The following is a 26,817-nucleotide window of genomic DNA, read 5'->3' as shown; positions in this document are numbered from 1 at the left end:
TTTGCACAGAGCAGATCAAAATAAATATATTTTTGGGCTGCCCAGCTTGCACAAATCGTGGGATCCTCGGCAAGTAAATTCGCTTTCCAAGATTTTGATTCATTTTATGGCAAATGGCAGCGTATTTATACTGGCTACACACAAACTTAATATAAATATTAGGCAATCTGTAATAAAAGCTGAACCCTACCTGCCAATAGAAGCATAACACTTTACTATAATAATTTCTACATTCTATACTACAGATTGCATTTTTTATGTATGCTTAGTTATAGGTGCTATAATTTCCCCACTTCAGTGGTACTTATTATATCGACCAAGGAGGAATGAAAGGATAAGCTGCCCCTCCCAGAATTTGAATAGGTGATTTGCAGTTCCAGGCTACTGATGTAATTGTACTTTGTCTCTCCCAATCTAATAATCAGCTCTTTAGAAATGGATATGGGTTTGAAATAACTAGGACATATTTCTGCGTGCACACATTTCCACAATAGCACCACCAGTGGTGTGCAAAATTAATGTTATTTGCTTTCGAGTATTTCTGCAACATTTCTGCTAAAATGATGTTAAGCTACACAAAATTACATGTATTTTAATCATACTCCACAGTCTGGGGATGCTCTATACCATAGGTAAAATCCACGGGCAGATCTAATAGTTCCCAAAGGCGGGACCTGTTGGCTTTGCCAATGCTTGTTTTATTCAGTAGTGATAAAGTATTGGATGTGACACTGAATTAGTCAGAGGAGCATGGTCTGGCCAAGCACTGTTTCAACATACTTTTTACATTTCCAAAGGCATCAAAAAAAAAAGGTCCATAGGATAAGGTTTAAGAGGGAGTTCTGTCAGAGGTGGCTACAAAACCTTTTTTCTCATTGCTATGACTTAAATTAGATTATTTGTGTGCCGTAATGCTTTCCCCCGTTTTTGTCGAAAATCACAGAAAATTCATTTGAAATAAAGTGGTACACAACAAACTAAATACTTTTATTTAAGAAAAGAAAAAAAAAAAGCAACCAAAAAAGGCTTCTCTGTTCTGCCCCTGCTGCAGGGCGCTTTTAATCTGCTGGCTTGGTGCTGACACAAGTACTTGCCATTTTCTTGGTATCACAGTTTAAGTAATCTTTAAAAGCAGTTACCAGTCTGTCACTAGTTGGATGTTCTGACTTGTTGGTATTCTCTTGGCATCACAGTGTAATGCAACTGTAAAAAGCATTTTAACAGACTGTCAAGTTGACTGTGTTGACATGTTGAAAATGAGCGCTTTTCTGGGCTACTTGCAAGAGAAATTAGTTTTAGTAACTTTTTCCCGTTGTTTTCAATATATACATTAACAAACTTTGATGTTTATAAATTTTTTCGAACATCCTTATTTTTAGGCTTTTGATCTTTATGAACAAAGATATGCTGCAGTAAAGATCCACCAGCTAAACAAGAGCTGGAGAGACGAGAAGAAAGAAAACTATCACAAGTAAATATATCTATAGATTTCCCATTTCTTTCATGTACCATTTATTTCAAATAAATTATGTGATCTCTTCGTTTAGGCACGCCTGCAGAGAATACAGGATACACAAAGAACTGGATCATCCAAGGATAGTTAAACTATATGATTATTTTTCCCTGGATACCGATACGTAAGTTTACTACTTATCTGTTTAAACATCAAATAATTCTTTAGTTTGTGAGTGATTAATTGTGGCTTTGTAATGTTACTCACATATTTCCACTTCGCCATGCTTCATGTCATGATTGGATATTTCCATGACCAAGTTTGGATTTTGCAATGTAAATGGCATGGCACAGTTCCCTGTCAGAGTGTGACTCAACTTGTGCATTTTTGGCAAAATGTAAATCATTGGGATTCTTAATATTTCACATGTGAAGTAACCCATGTGCAGATTAAAAGTTTACTTGGAGAAAGGAGACTGCTAACATTTTACATTTACATTTCTCTCTCTCAAGGGCATGATCCTGTGAAAAAAGATGTTAATTGCCACAGACTCCCGATCCCTTTCTGCTTATAGAAGCCATATTCTAAGGTTATGATTGTGTACATACTTATAGACCATGGTGGCAGTATCGTGCCATTCTCTTTCAGCGCACATCACTTAGCATAAGATACCTTGCTTGCTAAAGTTGTATGCCATAACTGAACCCTCTTCCACCAAAACAATGTCTGATAGAGACTTCAAGCTGCAGATTCCTTATCTATGAGTTCTCAGACTGGATCCAGCAGATTTTTTGTGAGCAGTACTCCAGTAGGTGGCTTTGATCGGCTCCGAGTGAGTTGTTGGCGTTGTCTGCGATGGAAGCGATGGCGCGGTCCATATATAGGCACCACCAAGGGGCACTGGCAATAATTATTTTCTTTCCATACCAGCCAGTGCCGATCCGAGAAAAGAGCTACGCCACCCATCAATTTTCTACTGGACTTTTTTGACTTCTTGTCAACCATTTTATGTTTTTTTTTTTTTTTTTCTTCTTCTTCTGGTGTGTTGAAGATGTCAATAACGCAAGATGGGTTTCCTGACTCTGACACGGAGCTGGTTGGGCATTGCCAGACTCAGACTCGGGCCAACAGGAGCTTTGCCTCCTAGATTCGAGGCCAAGCCCTATTCTCTTGGGCTAGGTCTTGGGGGAATACTGTGAGGTGGTCACTGGGCCCTTTATAATACCATACCAATAAAGAAGAAATGGACTGGCCTGAGGGTCTGGGTCAAGCCAGTGGACTGGACACCTCTCCAGATACTGTTATGCTTTCTCCTCCCTCCTGTGGCTACAGAGGAGGGGGCTTCCTACACAATGGTGGTGAGGAGTGAGACTGGGCGACTGTAGTCCTAGACCTTCAACTACCCCGGGTGTTGCAACCGGGAGCTTCCACTTCCAAACCCCTGCTACTTTTCATTGATTAACTTACCAACGTCTTTCTGGGGACCTGGTCCAAAACCAACCTTTCTCACACAACACCCTACTCCTGAGACCTTGGTGGTCCAAGCCTACACCAGGGTGCCCAGGTGCATAGGGGTGAAATGGCGTCGGGAATCCTTGTTGAAGTCAGTGGAAGCCTTGATTGTCCAGCTGCTGTCGCAACCTGTGGACCAAGTCAGTGGAACCCAAGGGTGGATTCCAGACCAGAAGAACTTGAAAAAGAAGGGGACAGTGTCCAGACCACTCTGAGATGTCCAGGTGGTGCAGGTAGGCAATGCCCACCCTCTTGAAGGTGACGTTCCTGTAGGAAGGTGAAGGAAGAAGACCGACCACCTGCAGAGTCCAGGGGATGCAGGAGATCCTTTTAGTCACCCAGGAGCTGCCCCACATTGGTCACTGGATTGCAGAAGGGTCAGTGGACAGGAGAGCCACCAACAAGCCTTGGCAAACACAAATAGTGGATGCATGGTAGTTTGTAGGTTTTTGAGGACAAGCAACGTCCTAGTGACTCGACCCTTGGAAGAGAGACTAGGCAGGCCTTCAGCAGCGCGGAAAGCCAGCCAAAGTCAGAAACTCCCGCGAGTGATTCACTGGTGGCAGGCACAGGGAGTCACAGGGAGGCCTCAGCAGCACAAAAAAACAGGAGTCCCACGTCACAGGAGCTGCAGAATGGAAACTGATCTTCAATTTACAGAGTGCTAGAGGCTGGGGATTCTTGGTGCCTGAAGATCTCCTGGAGGAAGAGTCAAAAAAGCCTCAGCAAGAGCAACCGTTGCTGTGCACAGGGGTTCCTTTCCAGTGGCTGCAGCAAGGGTCCACCGGTTCCCAAGTTGGTCAGAAGACAAGTAGGACCCGGAGAGGACCACAGCACCACCACCTGTGAGCACAGCTGTTTTGCTGTCTGTGGGACAGCAGGATCCACCAGCCAGTTGTTGTCGTCTTGAGATGCCTGCGGATACAGGGGAGTGACTCCTTCACTCCAAGGGAGATTCCTTCTTAGATGCAGGCAGAGTCCTTGTAACCCTGGAGGATGCTCAGTCATGGATGTTGCAGAAATCTTGCAGGAGCTGGAGAAACAGTGTTGCAATGGGAGCCCTCCCAACTGAATAAGTCTTGTTTCAGTTCCAAAAGCAGATCAGCAGCGGTTCTGGAGGCCAGGAGCAGAATGTCTTACAGAGAGTTCCTTGAAAAGTCTTGCTCAACAAATCTGAGGACACAGCCCTTAAGTAACCCTAAAAAGGGTTGGTCATTCTCTGAAGTGACCCACCTAACAGAGTGGGTCAGGGACATTATCTACCTGGCCTAACCATTCAGATGCACCTAGGGCCTCTACACATCTTATTTTTAAGTTGGCAGAATCAATTGGCCACCTGGCAGAGCTCTGTGCACCTCCCTACTGGAGGAGCTGGCAGATGGGTGGTTACTCCCCTGTCCTTCGTGTTGTCTTGCACCAGAGCGGTAACCAGGGGTTCCTGTACTGTTGCAAACTGGAATATGCAAGGAGGGCACCAAATGTGCCCTTCAAAGCTGTCTGGTGGCGCTCAGAGGAAATCCTTTGTTCTGCCTTCTTCTACTTGAGCCAGGCTCGCCAACAGGAGTGCAAAACAGTGTCTGGGGGCGGCAGCAGCGTGGGCTAGCAGCCAGACGCCATAAGGCTGCACAGGTAGAACTGGGGATCCCCTAAGGAACTATATACCTTTAGATGACTTCCCCACACTTACAAAGCCCAGGGAATGGAGTCTGGGGTTTGTAGGGGCACCCCGCTCATGCAGTGGTACCCTCACACTTAAGAACATGCACCCTGCCCTGCCCTTGGGCTGAAAGGCCTACCAGAGGGGTGACTTACAGTGTCTAAGTGCAGTGACCAGGATATAAGGCAATCCTTCTATCCGTGGTGAAAGGGTGCGTGCACCATTTCACGCAGGCTGCAGTGTCAGGCCTGCAGACAGTTTACTTGGCTCCCATGGGGGACCTCTTGTGTACCAATGCCCTGGGTATGTAAGTACCATATACTTGGGACTTACATTGGTGCACCAGTAAGCCAATTGAGGGGGGGCAAACTTTTTACCAAGCAACCAAATTTAGGAGTGAGAGCACTGGCACTGGGGCCCTGGTTAGCAGGATCCCAGTGCACTACAGTCCAAAACATACTGACACCAGGCAAAAAATGTGGGTTACTATAATCAAAACCCATCTTACTACAGTCTACTCAAAGGTAAGAAATCTGCAGTTGTAAGTCTCTATCATATGAAAAAGTTACTTACCTTCAGCTTCAGTAATGCCTTATCTGGTAGAGACTAAGGGCCTGATTTAGAGTTTGGCGGATGAGAATATTCTGTCACAAAAGTGACAGATAGCAATGCAATAAAGTGACACACAATGCCCCCCCCCCCCCACCCCCCCCCAACCCCAAGGAAATTTAGAAGGGCATACACCTCATTTTTAAGAGCACAGACCCCAGACTTGTGCCTACTCTGTCCAAGCACCGCTAATGCCTGAACCTGTAGTCAGTTCCCGACTCCGACACAGAGCCAGACTGCTGCTGTTCACGGTCCACACCAGCACCAATCTGACCCAATGTCTGTCAGAGACAGTGCCCCTTTTCCTTTGCAGCTGGGGTAGATCTGAGGATACTTATGATCACCCTGACCCTCATGAAGACCCTTTGGCCCTACTGAATGATGACAACTGATATGAGGATCTGGTGGACACCAGTTGTCTGGATGCCTCACTAGACACCGGTCTGGTCTCTCCTGGTGTGGCCATGGCTGGGACGTATCAAAGTTCACCATTTGATGCTGGCTGGCAATGACACTCAGTGGGCAGGACCGTTGCTTAATGGTTGTGCTCCACCACCACGCCTGGCAGAGCTCATGGCTTTCTGGAGATGCTCAGGCATACTTTATGGGCATGCCCTTCAATGACACTTGCCTTTTTGGTGACAAAGCAGACTCAGACATGAACTGTTGAACTGTTCAAGGAGAGTAGGGTCATCGCCCAGTTGTTGAAGCTTACCATGGCCCCATGTCAGCAACACTCTTCCTTTTGCTTCTTCTATGGATACGGTAGGAGCTTCCAGCTGCGTCCTTTCCAGCGGAGCCACCATGGGCAACAGGCTTCCCAGCCCTTTTGTGGCAGCGGATACAACTCCCACAAGTCTTGTGGGTATCAAGGCAATCTGCCCCCTTCCTCCCCAACTCTACATCTCTCCCCTCCCTTCCCCTACATCTTCCCCACTCCCCACCCACTCCCTCCAGCAGCTGCACCCTCATAGTCCCTTAAGTATGCCCTTGCAACAACATGGGAACCATGTCCAGTTGGCAAGTTGTTACTTCTGTTAAGTTGGTGCTCCCAATTTATCAGGAAGGTTATACCCTTTCACTTCTAAAGACCCCACCGTCCATGCCACTGGCCTTGGATCAGCTGAAAGAAGACCACCTTTACTTGATGCACCAGAAGTGCCAGCTCTTTTGGCCAAAGGAGCAATCAAGAGTGTGCTAGCATCAGAAGAAGGTCTTTGTTGCTATTCCCATCACTTTCTGGTGCCAAAGAAGGATGAAGGCCTCCGCCCTCTTAAATCTGTACCCTTTCAACGCCTTCCTGGGGAAGACAAAATTGAAGATGTTAGCATTTAATCAGGTCCTGGCTGCATTAGACCCTGGAGACTAGATTGCACCTGCAGAAAAACTATTTTCACATCCCTGTCTTACAGGCCCCTTGGCACTACCTATGGTTCACGTTGGGCCAAGTGCATCTCCAATTCACTGTGCTTCCCTTAGATCTCACCATTGTCCCTCAGTTGTTCACGAAGGTGATTGTGGTGGTTGCAGCTCATCTATGGAGGTCAAGAGTTACCAGTCTTCCCATAACTCGACAACTGCCTGATGAAGACTGGCTCAAGCAAGGCAGTCGTCATCCACCTTTAGAATATGGTGGACCTCCTGCATTCGCTGGATTTCACTATCAACATGTCAAAATCACACCTGACTCCTTCTCAGATGCTTCCTTTAATCAGAGCCATTCTGAAAACGGTGCATTTCCACGCCTACCCCTGGACATTCGGGCTATGATCCTGACTTTTTAACCTTAGTCCTGGATTTCTGTGAGACTGACTCTGAAACAACCAAGGTTGATGGCCTCCGGCATCCTGCTGGTGAAGTATGCTTGTTGGCACATGCAGCCTTTCCAGTGGGATCTGAAGTCCACGCGGGTGCTCCGATCTGGTTCAGATTCTGAAGGAGACTGCAAAAGATCAGCAGTGGACGCTAACAAACAGTGATTGGGGTTAGCAGCTGACCCCTCTTCCTTTGCCACATGGAGCTGACACTGGTGACCAATGCATCGCTTCTGGCCTGGGGGGGGTGAGGGTGGGAGGTCAGAGGCCTCTGGTCTCCGGCAGAGACTCTGCTTCATATCAGCCTTCTGGAGCGGAGGCTGAGTAGCTTGGCATTTGCTACCTTCCATTAAAGGGAAGCTCGTCCACTGGCAACACTAACCTCATGTGGTACTGCATCAAGGAAGGTGGAGTGGGCTCACAGACTCTGTGCCAGGAGGCCTTGAATCTCTGGAAGTGGCTGGAACGTCTGTACCGTTTCCAGGTCGTGCAACACTTGGAGGGATCGCTAAATGCTAGGGTGGGTAGATTTAGCCTTCGATGCCTCATGTACCACAAATGGTATCTGGAACTAGCTCAAGGTCTCTTTCAGGACCAGGGAGGTCCTTAGCTAGATCTGTTTCCAACTGCCAAGAATGCACAATATCAGCATTTCCTAACACAAGAGTTCCCAAAGTGAAACTCGCTCACAGACACATTCTGACTAGATTGGAATCTAGACTCCCGTAACCTTCCCATCAGTACTTCTCCTTCCCAGAGTTCTGAAAAAGATCAGCTGCACCTATTGCGTTAGCTCATGGAGTTCCTGTCCTGGATATATATCTGGTTGCTACACAGGCATCTTTGCCTAAGTTTTCCAAACACTACTTCCTTCGTAGTTCCTTCATGACTGGCACTTGTCCTTCAGGGTTTTTTGGTCTAAGCCAGTTCTCAGATTTACCTCTGGGGATATATTGCTTTGACGTCTATTCTAAGGTAAAGAATCCATGGCTAGAAGTCTCTATCAAGTTACTTACATTTGGCAGCTCCTTATGTGGTAGAAACTCTAACTGGCTGCAGATTCCTTACAAACAGTCCCATCTTCCCTATTCTGCAACCTGAGCATTTCTGTCTAAAAGATCTTTGTTGGTCCTTTAGAGTCTGCTCACTGGTGGACCAGCCTTCTGATGTGGCTCCTTGCTTCTGATGCAGAAGTAGTCACAAAAAGAAACTGATGTCAGCACACTGGGGTGATGCATATATAGGGCTGAAGAAAAGCTGGAATTGTTGCCAGGAGGGTGAGACAAAAGAGCTACTGAAAGCAGGTAGTGGCGTGAAATATAATTGTAAATATGAATATTTCACAATGTGTGACTGTGACGGTGTACTGGACCAAGCAAGCCAGCAAGTCCTAGATGAGAATGGCAATTCCACCATCACGTTTGCCTTGGCAGTATCATTTGTGCAAAGAAACATGTCCCCTCCTAAACTACCGGATATAAGCCTTGTAGAGACTCTTACAAATAGATTTTTCTGATAGATCCCCCAAAGGTGTGTTGTGGGATTTAGGGTCAGCCCTCACTGTCATGCGAGAAGTGTGCCCTCATGCACAGAAAGCAATTCGGGACCACAAATCCAACCTGTATGTCGCAGAGCACTGCCGGAAGATTTGCAAGGGTTGCTCTTGCTCTGCCAAGGACACGTACATGTTCCTGCTCTTGGGGCTGGTCCTGTAACAAGTTGTGGCCACTCTGAGAAATTAAGAGGATGTCAAGATGCCTTGCTATTGCGGTACCCAACCGTGGAGTCTGTCAGCGATTCTGATGAATCCCTAACTCACTGGTCAATCAGTGACACCAAAACAAACGGAACAAACAAGAGGTATGGGAGGATGCTTGCAATAAGTCTACTGGCAATTACCTGAGATACTTTTCCGACCCATTGTTATTTTTCCCACCATGTCACCTCAGTTTGGACCCAGCCATATGCAAATCATTCTTGTCACTGCTCCAATGGGAACAGTCCAGCCCAAACTGCCAGGCCAGCTCCTCATTGAACTGGAACACAAGTAACCCAAGACCGGTTTCATCCTGTTTGGGGCTCTTCAGTGGGGTATATCTTGGTTCTAGTAGCACAGTGAGCAAGGGACTCGCATCTGGCCATACCCATAGCCATTTTGGGTGGTACATCAAACACACAAAAGGTTATAGGAGGGTGCTTGCAATAGATCTAACCACTGGCAAACGCTTGGGGTAGCATTCCAACCTATTGTTCATTTGCTCGCCAGGCCACCTCTGTTTGGACCCAGCCACAACAAATTGAGGCATTTAAAGAGTCCATGCTCCATATCTTCGGCACCCTTCCCGCTGCCTATGGCGTGCCTTCGAGCCCCATGGATCTGCGGAGGCCTCCAGTCTGGTTACCACAGATCTACCCTGTGGCATTCTGTCTCTTGATCCCGCTTTGCGTTCAGCTCCAACTGCTTGCCAATCACCAAGATTCATGCTAGTTAGACGCCAGAAGAGGACATTGATCCCATTTTCTATCCAACACTGAACCGAATCAGTCTCCACCTAGGCTAAAGCTGCGTTCTGTCATCCAGGTCCTATTCACTCTGACATGACACTGCCTTTGCTAAGGAGCCACCCCCCCTCTGCTCCAACAATTAGGTGGCAAGTCGTCTCAGACCTGCTTTGGGTGACGCAGCCGTTTTAATGCAGTACCCTATGAAAGCAAGCCGGGTAGTACTGGCCACCACTACCAGGGTTACTACCAATCCTTCTTACTACCCCAGGATGAAGAATCAACAAGAATTGAGGCTTTTGTGAAGAGAATGTTTTCTTCCACTATCTTCTCCCTGAGAACAGTCAACATCAGCTATTTGCTGGAAAGGTACTCTCACATGTTATGGGACCAGGTTACTGAGATCTTACCACTGGTGCCAGGAGAATTTCATGACAGTTTGGCATGGACCGTTGAAGATGGCCAGGATGTGGCCAAATAATTCATCCAATCAGGCCTGAACCAAACCTGTTTAGGCAGAGAGGTCAGCACTAGCGTGGTGTTTCGGTATAATGCATGGATGACATACACAGGCTCTTCAGGTGACATTCAGGCATTACTCAGTGAAATGCCTTTTGATGGGTCTCACCAGTTTGCCGAGAATGCAGACTCCGCCCCTGGGGTGGTAAAGTAATTGGTCCTTGCACATCCTTGAAGCAGCATCCCCAACAATTTTGCCCCTTTTGAAGGCATTGCTTGGGTATTTGCCTTTAGGCAGCTTCAAAGATCACCACCTCAACCCCAGGCACTTCAGTCCTCTTAGATTAGAGTAGGGAAGGGGATTCGGTAGATGTCATACAGGCTTGCAGGGGCAGCCAACTTCAAAGTCCCCAGCCCCTCTGACAGCACCTCTAAGCTGCTTATTGTCCTGAGCGGCACGTGAACACCCCATAAGGGGACAGGATCATTCATTTTCTCAAAATTGGTCTCTCAGATAGTCCACCAAGGTTACATCATGCCATTCCTTTCCATCCCTCTGCACTTACCTCACAAATTAGAGCAGCTTTCGAAGGACCCTTTGGTCCCTTTTGCTGCAGAAAGTTCAGGTTCCTTTTGGAGAACTCTGGTTCCTTTGGCCTCTGAGATTAGAGCTGGGAGTTACTCCCATTATTTCCTAGTTCCATAAAAGGATGAAGGTATTCACCCTATTTTAGATTTTCGACCTCTCAATTTCTTTCTGTCAAAGGAAAAGTTCATGATGCTCACACTAACCCAGGTCCTTTCTGCCCTGGATCAAGGATACTTAATGGTACCAATGGACTTGCAAAATGCCTCTTCCCATATTCCTGTCCTGCAGGCTCACAGGTATTACCTGCAGTTCAGGGTAGGCCACAAGCATCTTCAGTTTGCTGTGCACCCTTTTTGCCTCACCAGTGCCCCTTACATATTCACCAAGGTGGTGATCAGAGTACCTTCACAGGATGGGACTACCAGTCTTCCTTCTACCTTAACGACTGGCTGTTGAAGGCGGACACTCCAGTCAGTCATGGACCACCACCATATGACAACGAACCTCCTTACATTACTGGAAATCATGATAAATGTGCTGCACCTGACTCCTTTACACAGACTCAATTAGATATGTGCCAGCTTGGATACAGTGCACTTTCAGGCCTTCCCTCTGGACCAACAAGTTCAGGACATTGGAGCTATAATTAAGCTGTTTCAGCCTCATTCTCATTGAGAATGGTTGTGATGCTTTTTGGCCTTCTGGCCTCTTGCAGCCTGCTTGTTGGCGATGCCAGATCGCACATGCAGGCACTGCATTGTGATTTGAAGTGTCATTGAGCCCAGCACCAAGGGAACCTATCAGTTCCCATCCAGGTTTCATTGGAGACAGCAAAAGATCTGCATTGATGGCTGCTCAGCTGCAGTTCAACAAGCAATAGGCCCCGCACTCTATCCCACCCAAAGCTGATAGTGGTGATAGAGCAATAGCTGCTGGGTTTGGGAGGTCATATGGGAGAGGTGAAGATTAGAGTACTCTGATCTTCACCGGAGACCCAGCTCCTCATCAATTTGCAGGAGTTACTGACTAATTGCTTGTCGTTAAAAGCTTTTCTACCTTTTTATCAAAAGAAGGCTGTTTGAGGTCCTCACGGACAACACTACCTGTGGTATTGCAACAAGCAGGATAGGTGGAGATCCAGGGCTCTGTGCCAGAAGGCCTTGGGCCTGGCAAAATAGTTCGATTTCCTAGATTGTAGACTTCATGGCAGAACCCTCAAATACGGTGGACGAACTGGTGGGTCATGAATAGCAGCTACACCTGAAGGTGGCACAGGGAGTCTTCCAGCATTTGGGAGTACCCTGGTTTGATCTCTTTGCTGCCACTAACAACGAGCAGTGTTGCCGCTTTAGCATGTTCAAAATGTTTAGGGTCTGTATAGATTGTGGACTTGGAACTTGGCTCAGAGCAACAGTAATAGAACCTGGATTGAACAGGGTAAGCTTAGTGTGACATGTTCCCAGAGCATTTCGTGTACATTTTGTTTTCGGAGGCTGACTCATTACGTAAAAAACAAATGTGTTCTAACCCACAGGAATATGGTATGTATTTTGAAGTAGTAGGGCTTGCGCTTGAGACCAAAAACATGCAATCCAAGGTGGAAGTAGTGCAGATTATATAAGCTGTTGTACCCTGTTTTGGGAAGCTGCAAACACATCTGTGGTGATAGTTTTTGGGGATACACCTTTGTACCTATATGACATTTAGCTTCGTAAATCAAGCTTGCCTGAAAGTGTCTTTTGCAGCAGAGCCAGCAGGTCCAGGCTGTACTGTGGGTTCATTATATGGTAAGGCTGTTAGTTGCCCCTGGTAAAGCAAAGTTATCTTCAAGTGATGATCCCAACTAGGGCATTAAATACATGGTGCAGTTGCAATGAAGAAATTCTGCCTATGGAGGGTAGAATGTTCTAATACAGAGCATTAGGGGGAAGCTATGTTTTCCATTACCCCTTTGCACCTACAGCTTCTTGGACTTTATGCCCGCCTGTTTCACCCTTATTCATCAGCACCAATTATAGCTACTTTGATGCTGGCACAGGACTAAGGAAGGATAGTTAATGCCCGAGGTCTCCATGTTTTACTGAGGAGAGATGAATACCTGGGCATCCTGCATCTTAGGAATTAGTGATATTTTTAAACACAAGTGCAATTGAATGTTGCAATGCTGTTCCTATGAGTAATCAAACCTTCACTAAATTAGAAGTTATCAAATGCCAAATTCATGTGTTCGGTGGCATGTGTAGCTGCAGATACACATGCTGTGCATAGTCCGCCATCTGGTGTTGGGTCGGAGTGTTACAAGTTGTTTTTCTTCGAAGAAGTCTTTTCGAGTCACGAGACCGAGGGACTCCTCCTACTTTGGTTCCATTGCGCATGGGCGTCGACTCCATGTTAGATTGTTTTTTTTCCGCCATCGGGTTCGGACGTGTTCCTTTTCGCTCCGTGTTTCGGGTCGGAAAGTTAGTCAGAATCAACGGAAAATTCGTCGGTATTGTTTCCTTCGGTATCGGGTTAGATTAGAATCGACACAGAATCTTGAAGAGCTCCGGTAGCCCTTCGGGGTAATTTCGATTCCCCCGTCTGGGCCTGGTCGGCCTGACCGTGTGCAAGATCGAGACTGATGGAACGGACCCCGTTCCGATTCTGTCCTAAATGCCACAGTAAATATCCCTATACCGACCAACATTTGGTCTGTAACTTGTGCCTGTCACCCGAGCACAAAGAAGAAACGTATGAGGCCTGTCGAGCGTTTCGGTCGAGAAAAACGCTCCGAGACCAAAGAGCCAGAAGGTTGCAGATGGCGTCCACGCCGACAGGACAACAACGGTTCGAGGAAGAGGGAGAAGAAGAAACATTCTCCATCCACGAATCGGATTCCGAAGAATTCGACGTCGAAGAAACCGTGAGTAAGACGTCCAAACAAGCATCACACAGAAAAACAGACAAAGCCCAGGGGACGCCACTGCCGACAGGCCATGGCTCAACCCATAAAGTAGGTGTCCGTCCATCGGCACCGAAAAAGGGCAAGCTGGTGCTGAGATCGTCCGACTCAGGTCGAGACACAGGCACGCAGCAATCTCGGGACCGAGAAACTGCTGCAGAAAAGGGTCGACACCGAGGCAGCGGCACCGAAGCTGCTCGGCACAGAGATAGCGACACCGAAGATGGTCGACGCCAAGAAGGTACGACACCGAAATCTCTTCGGAGCCGAAAACAACAAAAGACACGGTTTTGGTGCCAAAACGCCCAGCAACCGAACCGAAAGCCAGTTCCTACTCAGAGGAACAATCACTGTCCTCCCAACTTCAAAAACACAGATTTGAGGAGGAATTACAAACAACAGCTGTAGATCACACGCAAAAGCGGATCTTTATACAAAGTGGTACAGGGAAGATCAGCACCCTTCCCCCAATCAGAAGAAAAAGGAAACTAGATTTCCAACAACAAGAAAAAACACCACAAGCAAAAGTGGTGAAGAAGGTAACTCCACCACCCTCTCCACCACCGGCAACTCGTATATCACCGGCACAGACTCCGTCACAATCACCAGCTCATACCACCATGAGCCAAGATGACCAGGACGCATGGGATCTCTATGACGCCCCAGTATCGGACAATAGCCCTGAGTCGTACCCCACTAAGCCCTCACCACCTGAGGACAGTACAGCGTATGGTCAGGTGGTAGCTAGGGCAGCAGAGTTTCATAACGTATCGCTACATTCAGAGCCTATCGAGGATGACTTCCTTTTTAACACCCTGTCCTCCACCCATAGCAATTATCAAAGCCTTCCTATGCTCCCGGGAATGCTAAGGCACGCTAAACAAATCTTTAAGGAGCCAGTTACAAGCAGAGCAATAACCCCAGGGTGGAGAAGAAATACAAGGCACCACCCACAGACCCTGCTTTTATTACATCACAACTGACACCAGATTCAGTTGTCGTAGGAGCAGCTCGTAAAAGAGCCAACTCGCACACATCAGGCGACGCACCACCTCCTGACAAGGAGAGCCGAAAGTTTTATGCAGCCGGGAAAAGGGTTGCAGTACAAGCTGCAAATCAGTGGCGCATCGCCAACTCGCAGGCACTCCTAGCGCGATATGGTAGAGCCCATTGGGACGAGATGCAGCATCTCATCGAGCACCTCCCCAAAGAATTCCAACAACGGGCAAAACAAGTGGTTGAAGAGGGACAAAACATATCCAACAACCAAATCCGTTCTTCTATGGATGCAGCAGATACAGCTGCAAGAACTATAACTACTGCTGTAACGATAAGGAGGCACGCATGGCTGCGCACATCCGGCTTCAAACCTGAGATACAACAGGCAGTGCTCAATATGCCGTTCAATGAACAACAATTGTTTGGACCAGAAGTGGACACTGCAATTGAAAAATTAAAGAAAGACACTGACACAGCTAAAGCCATGGGCGCACTCTATTCCCCGCAGGGCAGAGGCACATTTGGCACATTTCGCAAAACTAGGATTTCGAGGTCAAGCCACACAAGCCAGCACCTCACAAACAACACCGTCTACCTACCAGGGACAGTATCAAAGGGGAGGCTTTCGGGGCCAATACAGAGGGGGCCAATTCCCAAGAAACCGGGGAAAATTTCAAGGGCCCAAAACCCCTCAAAACAAGCAGTGACTCACAAGTCACTCAACCCCTTCACACAACACCAGTGGGGGGAAGACTAAGCCAGTTCTACAAATCTTGGGAGGAGATAACAACAGACACTTGGGTCTTGGCAATTATCCAACATGGTTATTGCATAGAATTTCTCCAACTCCCTCCAAACGTCCCACTGAAAACACACAAGATGTCCAAACAGCATATAGACCTTCTAGGACTAGAAGTTCAAGCATTACTGCAAAAAGACGCAATAGAATTAGTACCAAAAACACAAAAGAACACAGGAGTTTACTCACTGTACTTTCTAATACCGAAAAAGGACAAAAGTCTGAGACCAATATTGGATCTCAGAATACTAAACACCTTCATCAAATCAGACCACTTTCATATGGTCACGTTACAAGACGTAATACCACTACTGAAACAGCAAGACTACATAACAACGTTAGATCTAAAAGACGCGTATTTCCATATACGATACATCCCTCGCACAGGAAATACCTAAGGTTCGTATTCGAAGGAATGCATTACCAATTCAAAGTGTTGCCATTAGGAATAACGACAGCACCAAGAGTCTTTACAAAATGTCTAGCAGTAGTAGCTGCACATATCAGGAGGCAGCAAATACACGTGTTCCCGTACCTAGACGATTGGTTAATCAAAACCAACTCGCTAACAAAGTGTTTACACCACACAGATTGTTATACAAACCCTTTACAAACTGGGTTTCTCCATCAACTATGCAAAGTCACACCTTTTGCCGTGTCAAACACAGCAATACTTAGGAGCGACAATCAACACAACAAAAGGGATAGCCACTCAAAGTCCACAAAGGGTTAAAAAATTTCACAAGGTGATACAAGCTATGTATGCAACACAAAAGATACACGCAAAGATGGTCTTAAAACTCCTAGGCATGATGTCCTCATGCATAGCCATTGTCCCAAACGCAAGATTGCACATGCAGCCCTTACAACAGTGCCTAGCATCACAATGGTCACATGCACAGGGTCACCTTCTAGATCTGGTGTTGATAGACCGCCAAACATACATCTCGCTTCTATGGTGGAACAGTACAAATTTAAACAAAGGGCAGCCTTTCCAAGACCCAGTGCCACAATACGTGATAACAACAGATGCTTCCATGACAGGGTGGGGAGCACACCTCAATCAACACAGCATCCAAGGACAATGGGACGTACATCAAAGAAAGTTTCATATAAATCACCTAGAATTGTTAGCAGTATTTCTAGCGTTGAAAGCATTCCAACCAATGATAACCCACAAATACATTCTTGTCAAAACAGACAACATGACGACAATGTATTATTTAAATAAACAGGGGGGAACACACTCGACACAGTTGTGTCTCCTCACACAAAAAATATGGCATTGGGCAATTCACAACCACATTCGCCTAATAGCACAGTTTATTCCAGGGATCCAGAACCAGCTAGCAGACAATCTCTCTCGGGATCACCAACAGGTCCACGAATGGGAAATTCACCCCCAAATCCTGAACACTTACTTCCAAATGTGGGGAACACCTCAAATAGATCTATTTGCAACAAAAGAAAACGCAAAATGCCAAAACTTCGCATCCAGGTACCCACACCAGCAATCTCAAGGCAATGCTCTATGGATGAATTGGTCAGGGATATTTGCATACGCTTTTCCCCCCTCTCCCTCTCCTTCCATATCTAGTAAACAGATTGAGTCAAAACAAACTCAAACTCATTCTAATAGCACCAACATGGGCAAGACAACCTTGGTATACAACACTACTAGACCTGTCAGTAGTACCTCATGTCAAACTACCCAACAGGCCAGATCTTTTAACACAACACAAGCAACAAATCAGGCATCCAAACCCAGCATCGCTGAATCTAGCAATTTGGCTCCTGAAATCCTAGAATTTGGACACTTAAACCTCACACAGGAATGTATGGAGGTCATAAGACAAGCTAGAAGGCCATCCACTAGACACTGCTATGCAAGTAAATGGAAAAGATTTGTTTGCTACTGCCATAATAATCAAGTTCAACCATTGCATGCATCTCCAAAAGATGTTGTAGGGTATTTACTACATTTGCAAAAGTCAAATCTAGCTTTCTTTTCCATAAAGATACATCTCGCAGCAATATCTGCATACCTGCAAATTACTCATTCAACTTCCCTATTTAGAATACCTGTCATTAAAGCATTTATGGAAGGCCTAAAAAGAATTATACCACCAAGGACACCACCTGTTCCTTCATGGAACCTCAATATTGTCTTAACAAGACTCATGGGTCCACCTTTCGAACCCATGCATTCTTGCGAAATGCAATATCTAACGTGGAAAGTTGCATTTCTCATTGCCATTACATCTCTAAGAAGAGTAAGTGAAATTCAGGCATTTACTATACAAGAACCATTTATTCAAATACACAAAAATAAGGTAGTTCTAAGAACTAACCCAAAATTCTTACCAAAGGTCATCTCACCGTTCCACTTAAATCAAACAGTAGAATTGCCAGTGTTCTTTCCACAGCCAGACTCAATAGCTGAAAGAGCACTACATACATTAGACATCAAAAGAGCACTAATGTACTACATTGACAGAACAAAACTAATTAGGAAAACAAAACAACTATTTATTGCATTTCAAAAACCTCATACAGGAAATCCTATATCAAAACAAGGTATAGCTAGATGGATAGTTAGGTGCATCCAAACCTGCTATCTTAAAGCAAAGAGACAGCTGTCTATTACACCAAAGGCACACTCAACCAGAAAGAAAGGTGCCACCATGGCCTTTCTAGGAAATATTCCAATGAACGAAATATGTAAGGCAGCAACATGGTCTACGCCTCACACATTTACTAAGCACTACTGTGTAGACGTGCTATCTGCACAACAAGCCACAGTAGGTCAAGCTGTACTAAGAACTTTATTTCAAACTACTTCCACTCCTACAGGCTGAACCACCGCTTTTGGGGAGATAACTGCTTACTAGTCTATGCACAGCATGTGTATCTGCAGCTACACATGCCACCGAACGGAAAATGTCACTTACCTAGTGTACATCTGTTCGTGGCATTAGTCGCTGCAGATTCACATGCGCCCACCCGCCTCCCCGGGAGCCTGTAGCCGTTTTGAAGTAATCTTCAACATTTGTGCATTTGTAAATATATGTTCGATGGCATCTGTCGCTGTAGATACGCATGTTCTGCAATAGCTCGCCATCTGGTGTTGGGCCGGAGTGTTACAAGTTGTTTTTCTTCGAAGAAGTCTTTCGAGTCACGGGACCGAGTGACTCCTCCTTTTGTCTCCATTGCGCATGGGCGTCGACTCCATCTTCGATTGTTTTTTTTCCGCCATCGGGTTCGGACGTGTTCCTGTCGCTCCGAGTTTCGGAACGGAAAATTAGCTAATTTCGGAAGATTTTCGTCGGTATTGTTGCGTTCGGGATCGGCGTACTTAGATTCCACACCGCATCGAAGATCGAAGAGCTCCGGTGCCCTTCGGGGTAGTTTTTCGATCCTCCGTCGGGGCCTGGTCGGCCCGACCGCGTGCTGAAGAACGCCGATGGAACGGACCCCGTTTCGTTTCTGCCCCAAATGCCACAATAAATACCCCTACACAGACCAACACTTGGTCTGCAACCTGTGCCTGTCACCTGAGCACAGCGAAGACACCTGCGAGGCCTGTCGTGCGTTCCGGTCCCGAAAAACACTCCGAGACCGTCGAGCCAGAAGACTTCAAATGGCGTCCGCACCGACAGCCCAACGGGAGTTCGAGGAACAGGAAGAAGAAGGTACCTTCTCAATCCAAGACTCAGACTCCGAAGGATTCGACGATACACAAACCGTGAGTAAGACGTCGAAAAACACACAGAGAAACATTTACAAGGCCCAGGGGACGCCACTGCCACCAGGCCATGGCTCGACCCATAAATTCGGTGACCGACCGTCGGCACCGAAAAAGGCCAAAACAGTGCCGAGATCGTCCGACTCCGGTCGAGACACCGGCACGCAGCCTTCTCGGGACCGAGAAAGTGCTGGAGACAAGCCTCGACACCGAGATACCGGTGTGGACACGGCTCGACGCCGAGACAGCGGCACCGAAACAGATCGACGCCGAGAGGTTTCGGCCCCGAAAAGGAAAAAAGTCACCTCGGAGCCGAAAAAACACGCAGACAAAGTTTCAACGCCGAAACAAACTGCAAGCGACCCAGCTTCAGGCTCTTATACAGAAGAGCACTCGCTAACCTCCCAAATGCAAAAGCATAGGTTTGAGGAAGAGCTACAAGCAACTGATGTGGACCATACGCAAAAGCGTATCTTCATTCAGCAGGGGACAGGAAAAATAAGCACCCTTCCCCCCATTAGGAGAAAGAGAAGGTTGGAGTTCCAGACGGAACAAGCACCACAACCAAAAGTGGTTAAAAGAATTACACCACCACCCTCTCCTCCGCCCGTGATTAACGTTTCACCAGCACAAACTCCATCTCACTCCCCAGCTCACACCACCATGAGCCAGGGTGACCAAGATCAGGACGCATGGGACCTATACGACGCCCCAGTGTCAGATAACAGCCCGGAGGCCTACCCTACAAAGCCATCTCCACCAGAAGACAGCACCGCGTACTCTCAGGTGGTGGCTAGAGCAGCACAATTTCATAACGTAAGCCTCCACTCAGAACAGGTCGAGGATGATTTCTTGTTCAACACACTCTCCTCCACCCACAGCTCCTACCAAAGCCTGCCTATGCTCCCTGGTATGCTCCGGCACGCAAAAGACATATTTAAGGAGCCGGTCAAAAGTAGGGCAATCACACCACGGGTGGAAAAGAAGTATAAGCCGCCTCCTACGGACCCGGTTTTCATCACTACACAGCTGCCACCAGACTCTGTTGTTGTAGGAGCAGCTAGGAAAAGGGCCAACTCTCACACATCTGGAGATGCACCACCCCCAGATAAAGAAAGCCGCAAGTTCGATGCAGCTGGTAAAAGAGTCGCAGCACAAGCTGCAAACCAGTGGCGCATCGCGAACTCCCAGGCACTACTTGCGCGCTATGACAGAGCCCACTGGGACGAGATGCAACATCTCATTGAACATCTGCCCAAGGACTTCCAAAATAGGGCGAAACAAGTGGTTGAGGAGGGACAGACCATCTCCAACAACCAGATACGTTCCTCCATGGACGCTGCAGATACAGCTGCACGGACAATTAATACATCTGTAACTATCAGACGGCATGCATGGCTCCGAACGTCTGGATTTAAACCAGAGATTCAACAAGCAGTTCTCAATATGCCTTTTAATGAAAAAGAACTGTTCGGTCCAGAAGTGGACACAGCGATTGAGAAACTCAAAAAAGATACGGACACTGCCAAAGCCATGGGCGCACTCTACTCCCCGCAGAGCAGAGGGAATTACAGCACATTCCGTAAAACGCCCTTTCGAGGGGGGTTTCGGGGTCAAAGCACACAAGCCAGCACCTCACAAGCAACACCGTCCACTTACCAGGGACAGTATAGAGGAGGTTTTCGGGGACAATATAGAGGAGGGCAATTCCCTAGAAATAGAGGGAGATTTCAAAGCCCCAAAACCCCTACTACTAAACAATGACTCACATGTCACTCACCCCCTCCACACAACACCAGTGGGGGGAAGAATAGGTCATTATTACAAAGCATGGGAGGAAATCACTACAGACACTTGGGTTCTAGCAATTATCCAACATGGTTATTGCATAGAATTTCTACAATTCCCTCCAAACATACCACCAAAAGCACAAAATTTAACAACACACCATTCCAATCTCCTGGAGATAGAAGTGCAGGCACTATTGCAAAAGAATGCAATCGAATTAGTGCCAAACACACAAATAAACACAGGAGTTTACTCACTGTACTTTCTGATACCAAAGAAGGACAAAACGCTGAGACCAATCCTAGACCTCAGAGTAGTGAACACTTTCATCAAATCAGACCACTTCCACATGGTCACACTACAAGAAGTATTGCCATTGCTAAAACTACACGACTACATGGCAACTTTAGACCTCAAGGATGCTTATTTCCATATACCAATACACCCATCTCACAGGAAATACCTAAGGTTTGTATTCAAAGGAATACATTACCAATTCAAGGTACTGCCTTTCGGATTAACAACCGCACCAAGAGTCTTTACCAAATGTCTAGCGGTAGTCGCTGCACACATAAGAAGGCAGCAAATACATGTGTTCCCATATTTGGACGACTGGCTAATCAAGGCCCATTCGTTCATACAGTGCTCAAATCACACAAATCAGATCATACAAACCCTCTTCAAACTCGGGTTCACCGTCAATTTCACAAAATCCAAAATTCTGCCACGCAAGGTACAACAATACCTGGGAGCCATAATAGACCCATCAAAAGGAGTAGCCACTCCAAGTCCACAAAGAATTCAAAATTTCAACACCATCATACAACGCATGTATCCAACACAAAAGATACAGGCAAAGATGGTATTACAACTCCTAGGCATGATGTCATCATGCATAGCCATTGTCCCAAACGCAAGACTGCACATGAGGCCCTTACAACAATGCCTAGCATCACAGTGGTCTCAAGCACAGGGTCACCTTCTAGATCTGGTGTTAATAGACCGCCAAACTTACCTCTCGCTTCTGTGGTGGAACAACATAAATTTAAACAAGGGGCGGCCTTTCCAAGACCCAGTGCCACAATACGTAATAACAGATGCTTCCATGACAGGGTGGGGAGCACACCTCGATCAACACAGCATACAAGGACAATGGAACGTACATCAAACAAAACTGCATATCAATCACCTAGAACTGCTAGCAGTTTTTCAAGCACTAAAAGCTTTCCAACCAATAATAGTTCACAAATACATTCTCGTCAAAACAGACAACATGACAACAATGTATTATCTAAACAAGCAGGGAGGGACGCACTCCACGCAGTTAAGCCTGCTAGCACAAAAAATTTGGCATTGGGCAATTCACAACGAAATTCGCCTAATTGCACAGTTTATACCAGGGATACAAAATCAACTCGCAGACAATCTCTCTCGAGATCACCAACAGGTCCACGAATGGGAAATTCACCCCCAAATTCTGAACACTTATTTCAAACTCTGGGGAACACCTCAGATAGACTTGTTTGCGACAAGGGAGAACGCAAAATGCCAAAACTTCGCATCCAGGTACCCACACAAACAATCCCAAGGCAATGCCCTATGGATGAACTGGTCAGGGATATTTGCTTACTCTTTTCCTCCTCTCCCTCTCCTTCCTTACCTGGTAAACAAACTCAGTCAAAGCAAACTCAAACTCATATTGATAGCACCAACTTGGGCAAGGCAACCCTGGTACACAACGCTGCTAGACCTATCAGTGGTACCCTGCATCAAATTGCCCAACAGGCCAGATCTGTTGACACAGCACAACCAAAAGATCAGACACCCAGATCCAGCATCGCTGAATCTAGCAATCTGGCTCCTGAAATCCTAGAATTCGGGCACTTACAACTTACCCAAGAATGTATGGAAGTCATAAAACAAGCAAGAAGGCCATCCACCAGGCACTGCTATGCAAGTAAATGGAAGAGGTTTGTTTGCTACTGCCATATTAATCAAATACAACCATTACACACAACTCCAGAACATGTAGTGGGTTACTTGCTTCACTTACAAAAATCTAACCTAGCTTTCTCTTCCATTAAGATTCACCTTGCAGCAATATCTGCATACCTGCAGACTACCTATTCAACTTCCCTATATAAAATACCAGTCATTAAAGCATTCATGGAGGGCCTTAGGAGAATTATACCACCAAGAACACCACCTGTTCCTTCATGGAACCTAAATGTTGTCCTAACTAGACTTATGGGTCCACCTTTTGAACCCATGCACTCCTGCGACATACAGTTCCTAACCTGGAAGGTGGCATTTCTCATCGCCATTACTTCCCTGAGAAGAGTAAGCGAGATTCAGGCGTTTACTATACAGGAACCTTTTATACAACTACACAAAAATAAAGTCGTCCTAAGGACCAATCCTAAATTTTTGCCAAAGGTTATTTCACCGTTCCATCTAAATCAAACAGTGGAACTTCCAGTGTTCTTTCCACAGCCAGATACCGTAGCTGAAAGGGCACTACATACATTAGATGTCAAAAGAGCATTAATGTATTACATTGACAGAACAAAAAACATCAGAAAGACTAAACAACTCTTTATTGCATTTCAAAAACCTCACGCAGGAAACCCAATTTCAAAACAAGGTATAGCCAGATGGATAGTTAAATGCATCCAAATCTGCTACCTTAAAGCTAAACGACAGCTGCCCATTACACCAAGGGCACACTCAACCAGAAAGAAAGGTGCTACCATGGCCTTTCTAGGAAACATCCCAATGCAAGAAATATGTAAGGCAGCCACATGGTCTACGCCTCACACATTCACCAAGCACTACTGTGTAGACGTGTTATCCGCACAACAAGCCACAGTAGGTCAAGCCGTATTAAGGACATTATTTCAGACTACTTCCACTCCTACAGGCTGATCCACCGCTTTTGGGGAAATAACTGCTTACTAGTCTATGCAGAACATGCGTATCTACAGCGACAGATGCCATCGAACTGAAAATGTCACTTACCCAGTGTACATCTGTTCGTGGCATCAGTCGCAGTAGATTCGCATGTGCCCACCCGCCTCCCCGGGAGCCTGTAGCAGTTTGGAAGTTACCTTCAATTATTTCTATATGTATCATCTCAACCTTAAATAGGTGCATACTTAGTCACTCCATTGCATGGGCACTATTACTACAATTCAACTCCTACCTCACCCTCTGCGGGGAAAAACAATCGAAGATGGAGTCGACGCCCATGCGCAATGGAGACAAAAGGAGGAGTCACTCGGTCCCGTGACTCGAAAGACTTCTTCGAAGAAAAACAACTTGTAACACTCCGGCCCAACACCAGATGGCGAGCTATTGCAGAACATGCGAATCTACTGCGACTGATGCCACGAACAGATGTACACTGGGTAAGTGACATTTTCATACTTTAACCTTCATTTTGTACATACTTATTCATTCCATTGCATGGGCACTATTACTAATATACACAACTCCTACCTCACCCTCTGCGGGGAAAACAATCTAACATGGAGTCGATGCCCATGCGCAATGGAACCAAAGTAGGAGGAGTCCCTCGGTCTCGTGACTCGAAAAGACTTCTTAGAAGAAAAACAACTTGTAACACTCCGACCCAACACCAGACGGCGGACTATGCACAGCATGTGAATCTGCAGCGACTAATGCCACGAGCAGATGTACACTGGGTAAGTGACATTTTCCTTTTGATTGGTGTTAATACCAATTTATTTTTTTGCGGATATTAGTTGTAAATGTGTATGCTTCGTATTGGTGTAACATATTAAATCTGCAATACGAAACAAATATTCACAAATTGTTTTTTCTTTATTCTTTTAGGTTTTACATTTTGCATTACCTATTTAAAAACTCTTCTTTTTAAATTTGCTAGGTTTTGTACTGTGTTAGAATACTGTGAAGGCAATGATTTGGACTTCTATTTGAAGCAACATAAGTTAATGTCCGAGAAAGAAGCCAGATCTATTGTAATGCAGATAGTAAATGCACTACGATATCTCAATGAGATAAAGCCGCCTATTATACACTATGACCTTAAGCCAGGTGAGTGAATTTTCACTTTTATATGAAATTGTCGAACCTTCTTTTTTTTTTTTTTTTTTTTTTTTTTTTTGTATTTGTGTGGTTTCCAAGCTGGTGTCTGGGCAATTGGCTGCAATCGGTCAGTCATTGTAGAGCAGTCTGAATTTATATATTTAGGTCTGTTTGACCAGAATGTACAAACATGTGAAGTGAGAGCATTAGTAGGAGTATTGTATGTTTAAAAATATTCAACCCATTTTCTAAGCAGCCGCTAATAATTAGTTGCTTTCTTTAAAAAGAACAATAACAAGCAATCTTGCAGTGTTGGTATATAGATATCATTACCCTCTATCTTCCGAGATGATATAAGCATCTTCTTCCTTAGTGAGTTTCTAGGCAGAAACACATTGTCAGAATAGGAAACCACCCAAAATTGTTAGCCTAATGAAATCCTACTACAGCACTACAGAAACCTCCGCTCAAGATTGGCACCCCGCCTTAGAACACCACCATACAAGAAAAAGACTATAGGTGGTACATCCTTCTCTGTTCAAGCAGCCAAATTCATTACCCCCAACTATAAGAGCCACAGATAACTTTCTTGTCTTCAGAAAACTACTCAAGAGTTGGCTCTTTCCTTCATAACAACCATATTCAAACAACTATGGACTGCATATGCCTATGTCGATAAATATTTTTTCTGATTGTGTATATTTCTAGTTATGTATAGTTCTTTAGAAAATATGTATTGCTACTATGTCATAACAATAAAACACACACTCTTTAAACCTGTTTAAGTATATTTACCTATGGTTCTAAATATGTATTGTATGTGCATATGTGTGTATTTGTGTGTGTGTGTGTGTGTATATATGTGTATGTGTATGTTCTGTGCTTGGCATGTTCGTGGGTCGTTTCATGGCTCCTGGGTGGGTTGTTATATACTAGATATCTATGAATCCCTGCTCTCATCTTATCACACTTATCTACCCATCATCGTATGTCATGTCTCTATCAATCTAGCCTCCATTCCCACTCTGACTCATCCCAAATCCATTCTACTACTTTCATCTCCTAAATAATTCTGCCTAAGCTCTTCCCTCCGCTTCCACATCTAACTCACCAAACCTCACTCTACTACCGTGACCTCCCAAACAGCCCTACTAAATTCACCCTCATTTATCTCACGCTGCTACTATGATCTCCCTAACCCTTCCACAGACTCTTCCCTCCTCTATCCCCCTTTACTCATACCATGCCTAAATCCTATTACCATATACTCCCAATTAACACTTCTGGATTTCTATCCTCCTCCACCCCTCCATTACTCCAGTCAATCTAACTAACAAACTCTCGTATCTGCGGCTCAAATTAACTCATAATACTAAAACCGTACTCCTATTTCCCGATACTAATCCATCACTAATTCTTGTTGGGTTCCGGAGTAGCGTGCTACTCGCTGAAAAGCACTTCAAAACCTCGTCAGGGGTAGTAAGCGCTACATAAATACTATTACAATACAGTACAATAGGAACAATGTGATTTGAAATTCGATATTCTCTTACAAAATTGCAGTTATACAATTTTCCACACATTCACTGCCCTTTTTTATATTTTTTGTAATTGTAATTTTTAATCATGTTCCTAGTTTCATAATGGTTGTATTTGTCAACTGACTCTAGTGCTGCCCTTCATTGTAACCTACTAGACTTTAGCCCCTTAATAGCTTCAGTATTACTTTGTCATCTGTTTTTACATTTTTAGGTGCCCACTTTTTTCTTGTTGTAGGTTCTCATTATATATTGTTTTCTTTACATTTGTGAAGACACAGTTGTTTCCTTTAGTTCACCATAGTTCCATATGCTGATTTAGTCTAGATCATTCGCCCCTCAAT

At 45.5% G+C, this 26,817-nt stretch overlaps 1 protein-coding gene across 2 annotated transcripts in view; it reads left to right on the top strand.

Moving 5' to 3' along the window:
- TLK1 (tousled like kinase 1) overlaps window positions 1-26,817 on the top strand; it is a 618,148-nt gene that overhangs the window by 438,835 nt on the left and 152,496 nt on the right. For both annotated transcript variants that reach the window (XM_069225321.1, XM_069225320.1), the window contains 3 exons: window positions 1,380-1,471; window positions 1,548-1,637; window positions 24,775-24,944. In XM_069225321.1, the coding sequence (XP_069081422.1) occupies window positions 1,380-1,471; window positions 1,548-1,637; window positions 24,775-24,944 (352 nt within the window). The remainder of the gene's footprint in view (window positions 1-1,379; window positions 1,472-1,547; window positions 1,638-24,774; window positions 24,945-26,817) is intronic.

Source organism: Pleurodeles waltl, chromosome 3_1 (assembly GCF_031143425.1).
Source record: "Pleurodeles waltl isolate 20211129_DDA chromosome 3_1, aPleWal1.hap1.20221129, whole genome shotgun sequence".
NCBI classification, from domain to species: domain Eukaryota; kingdom Metazoa; phylum Chordata; class Amphibia; order Caudata; family Salamandridae; genus Pleurodeles; species Pleurodeles waltl.
The sequence above is the reverse complement of the archived record's forward strand: the minus strand, read 5'-3'. Positions and strand labels throughout refer to the sequence as shown.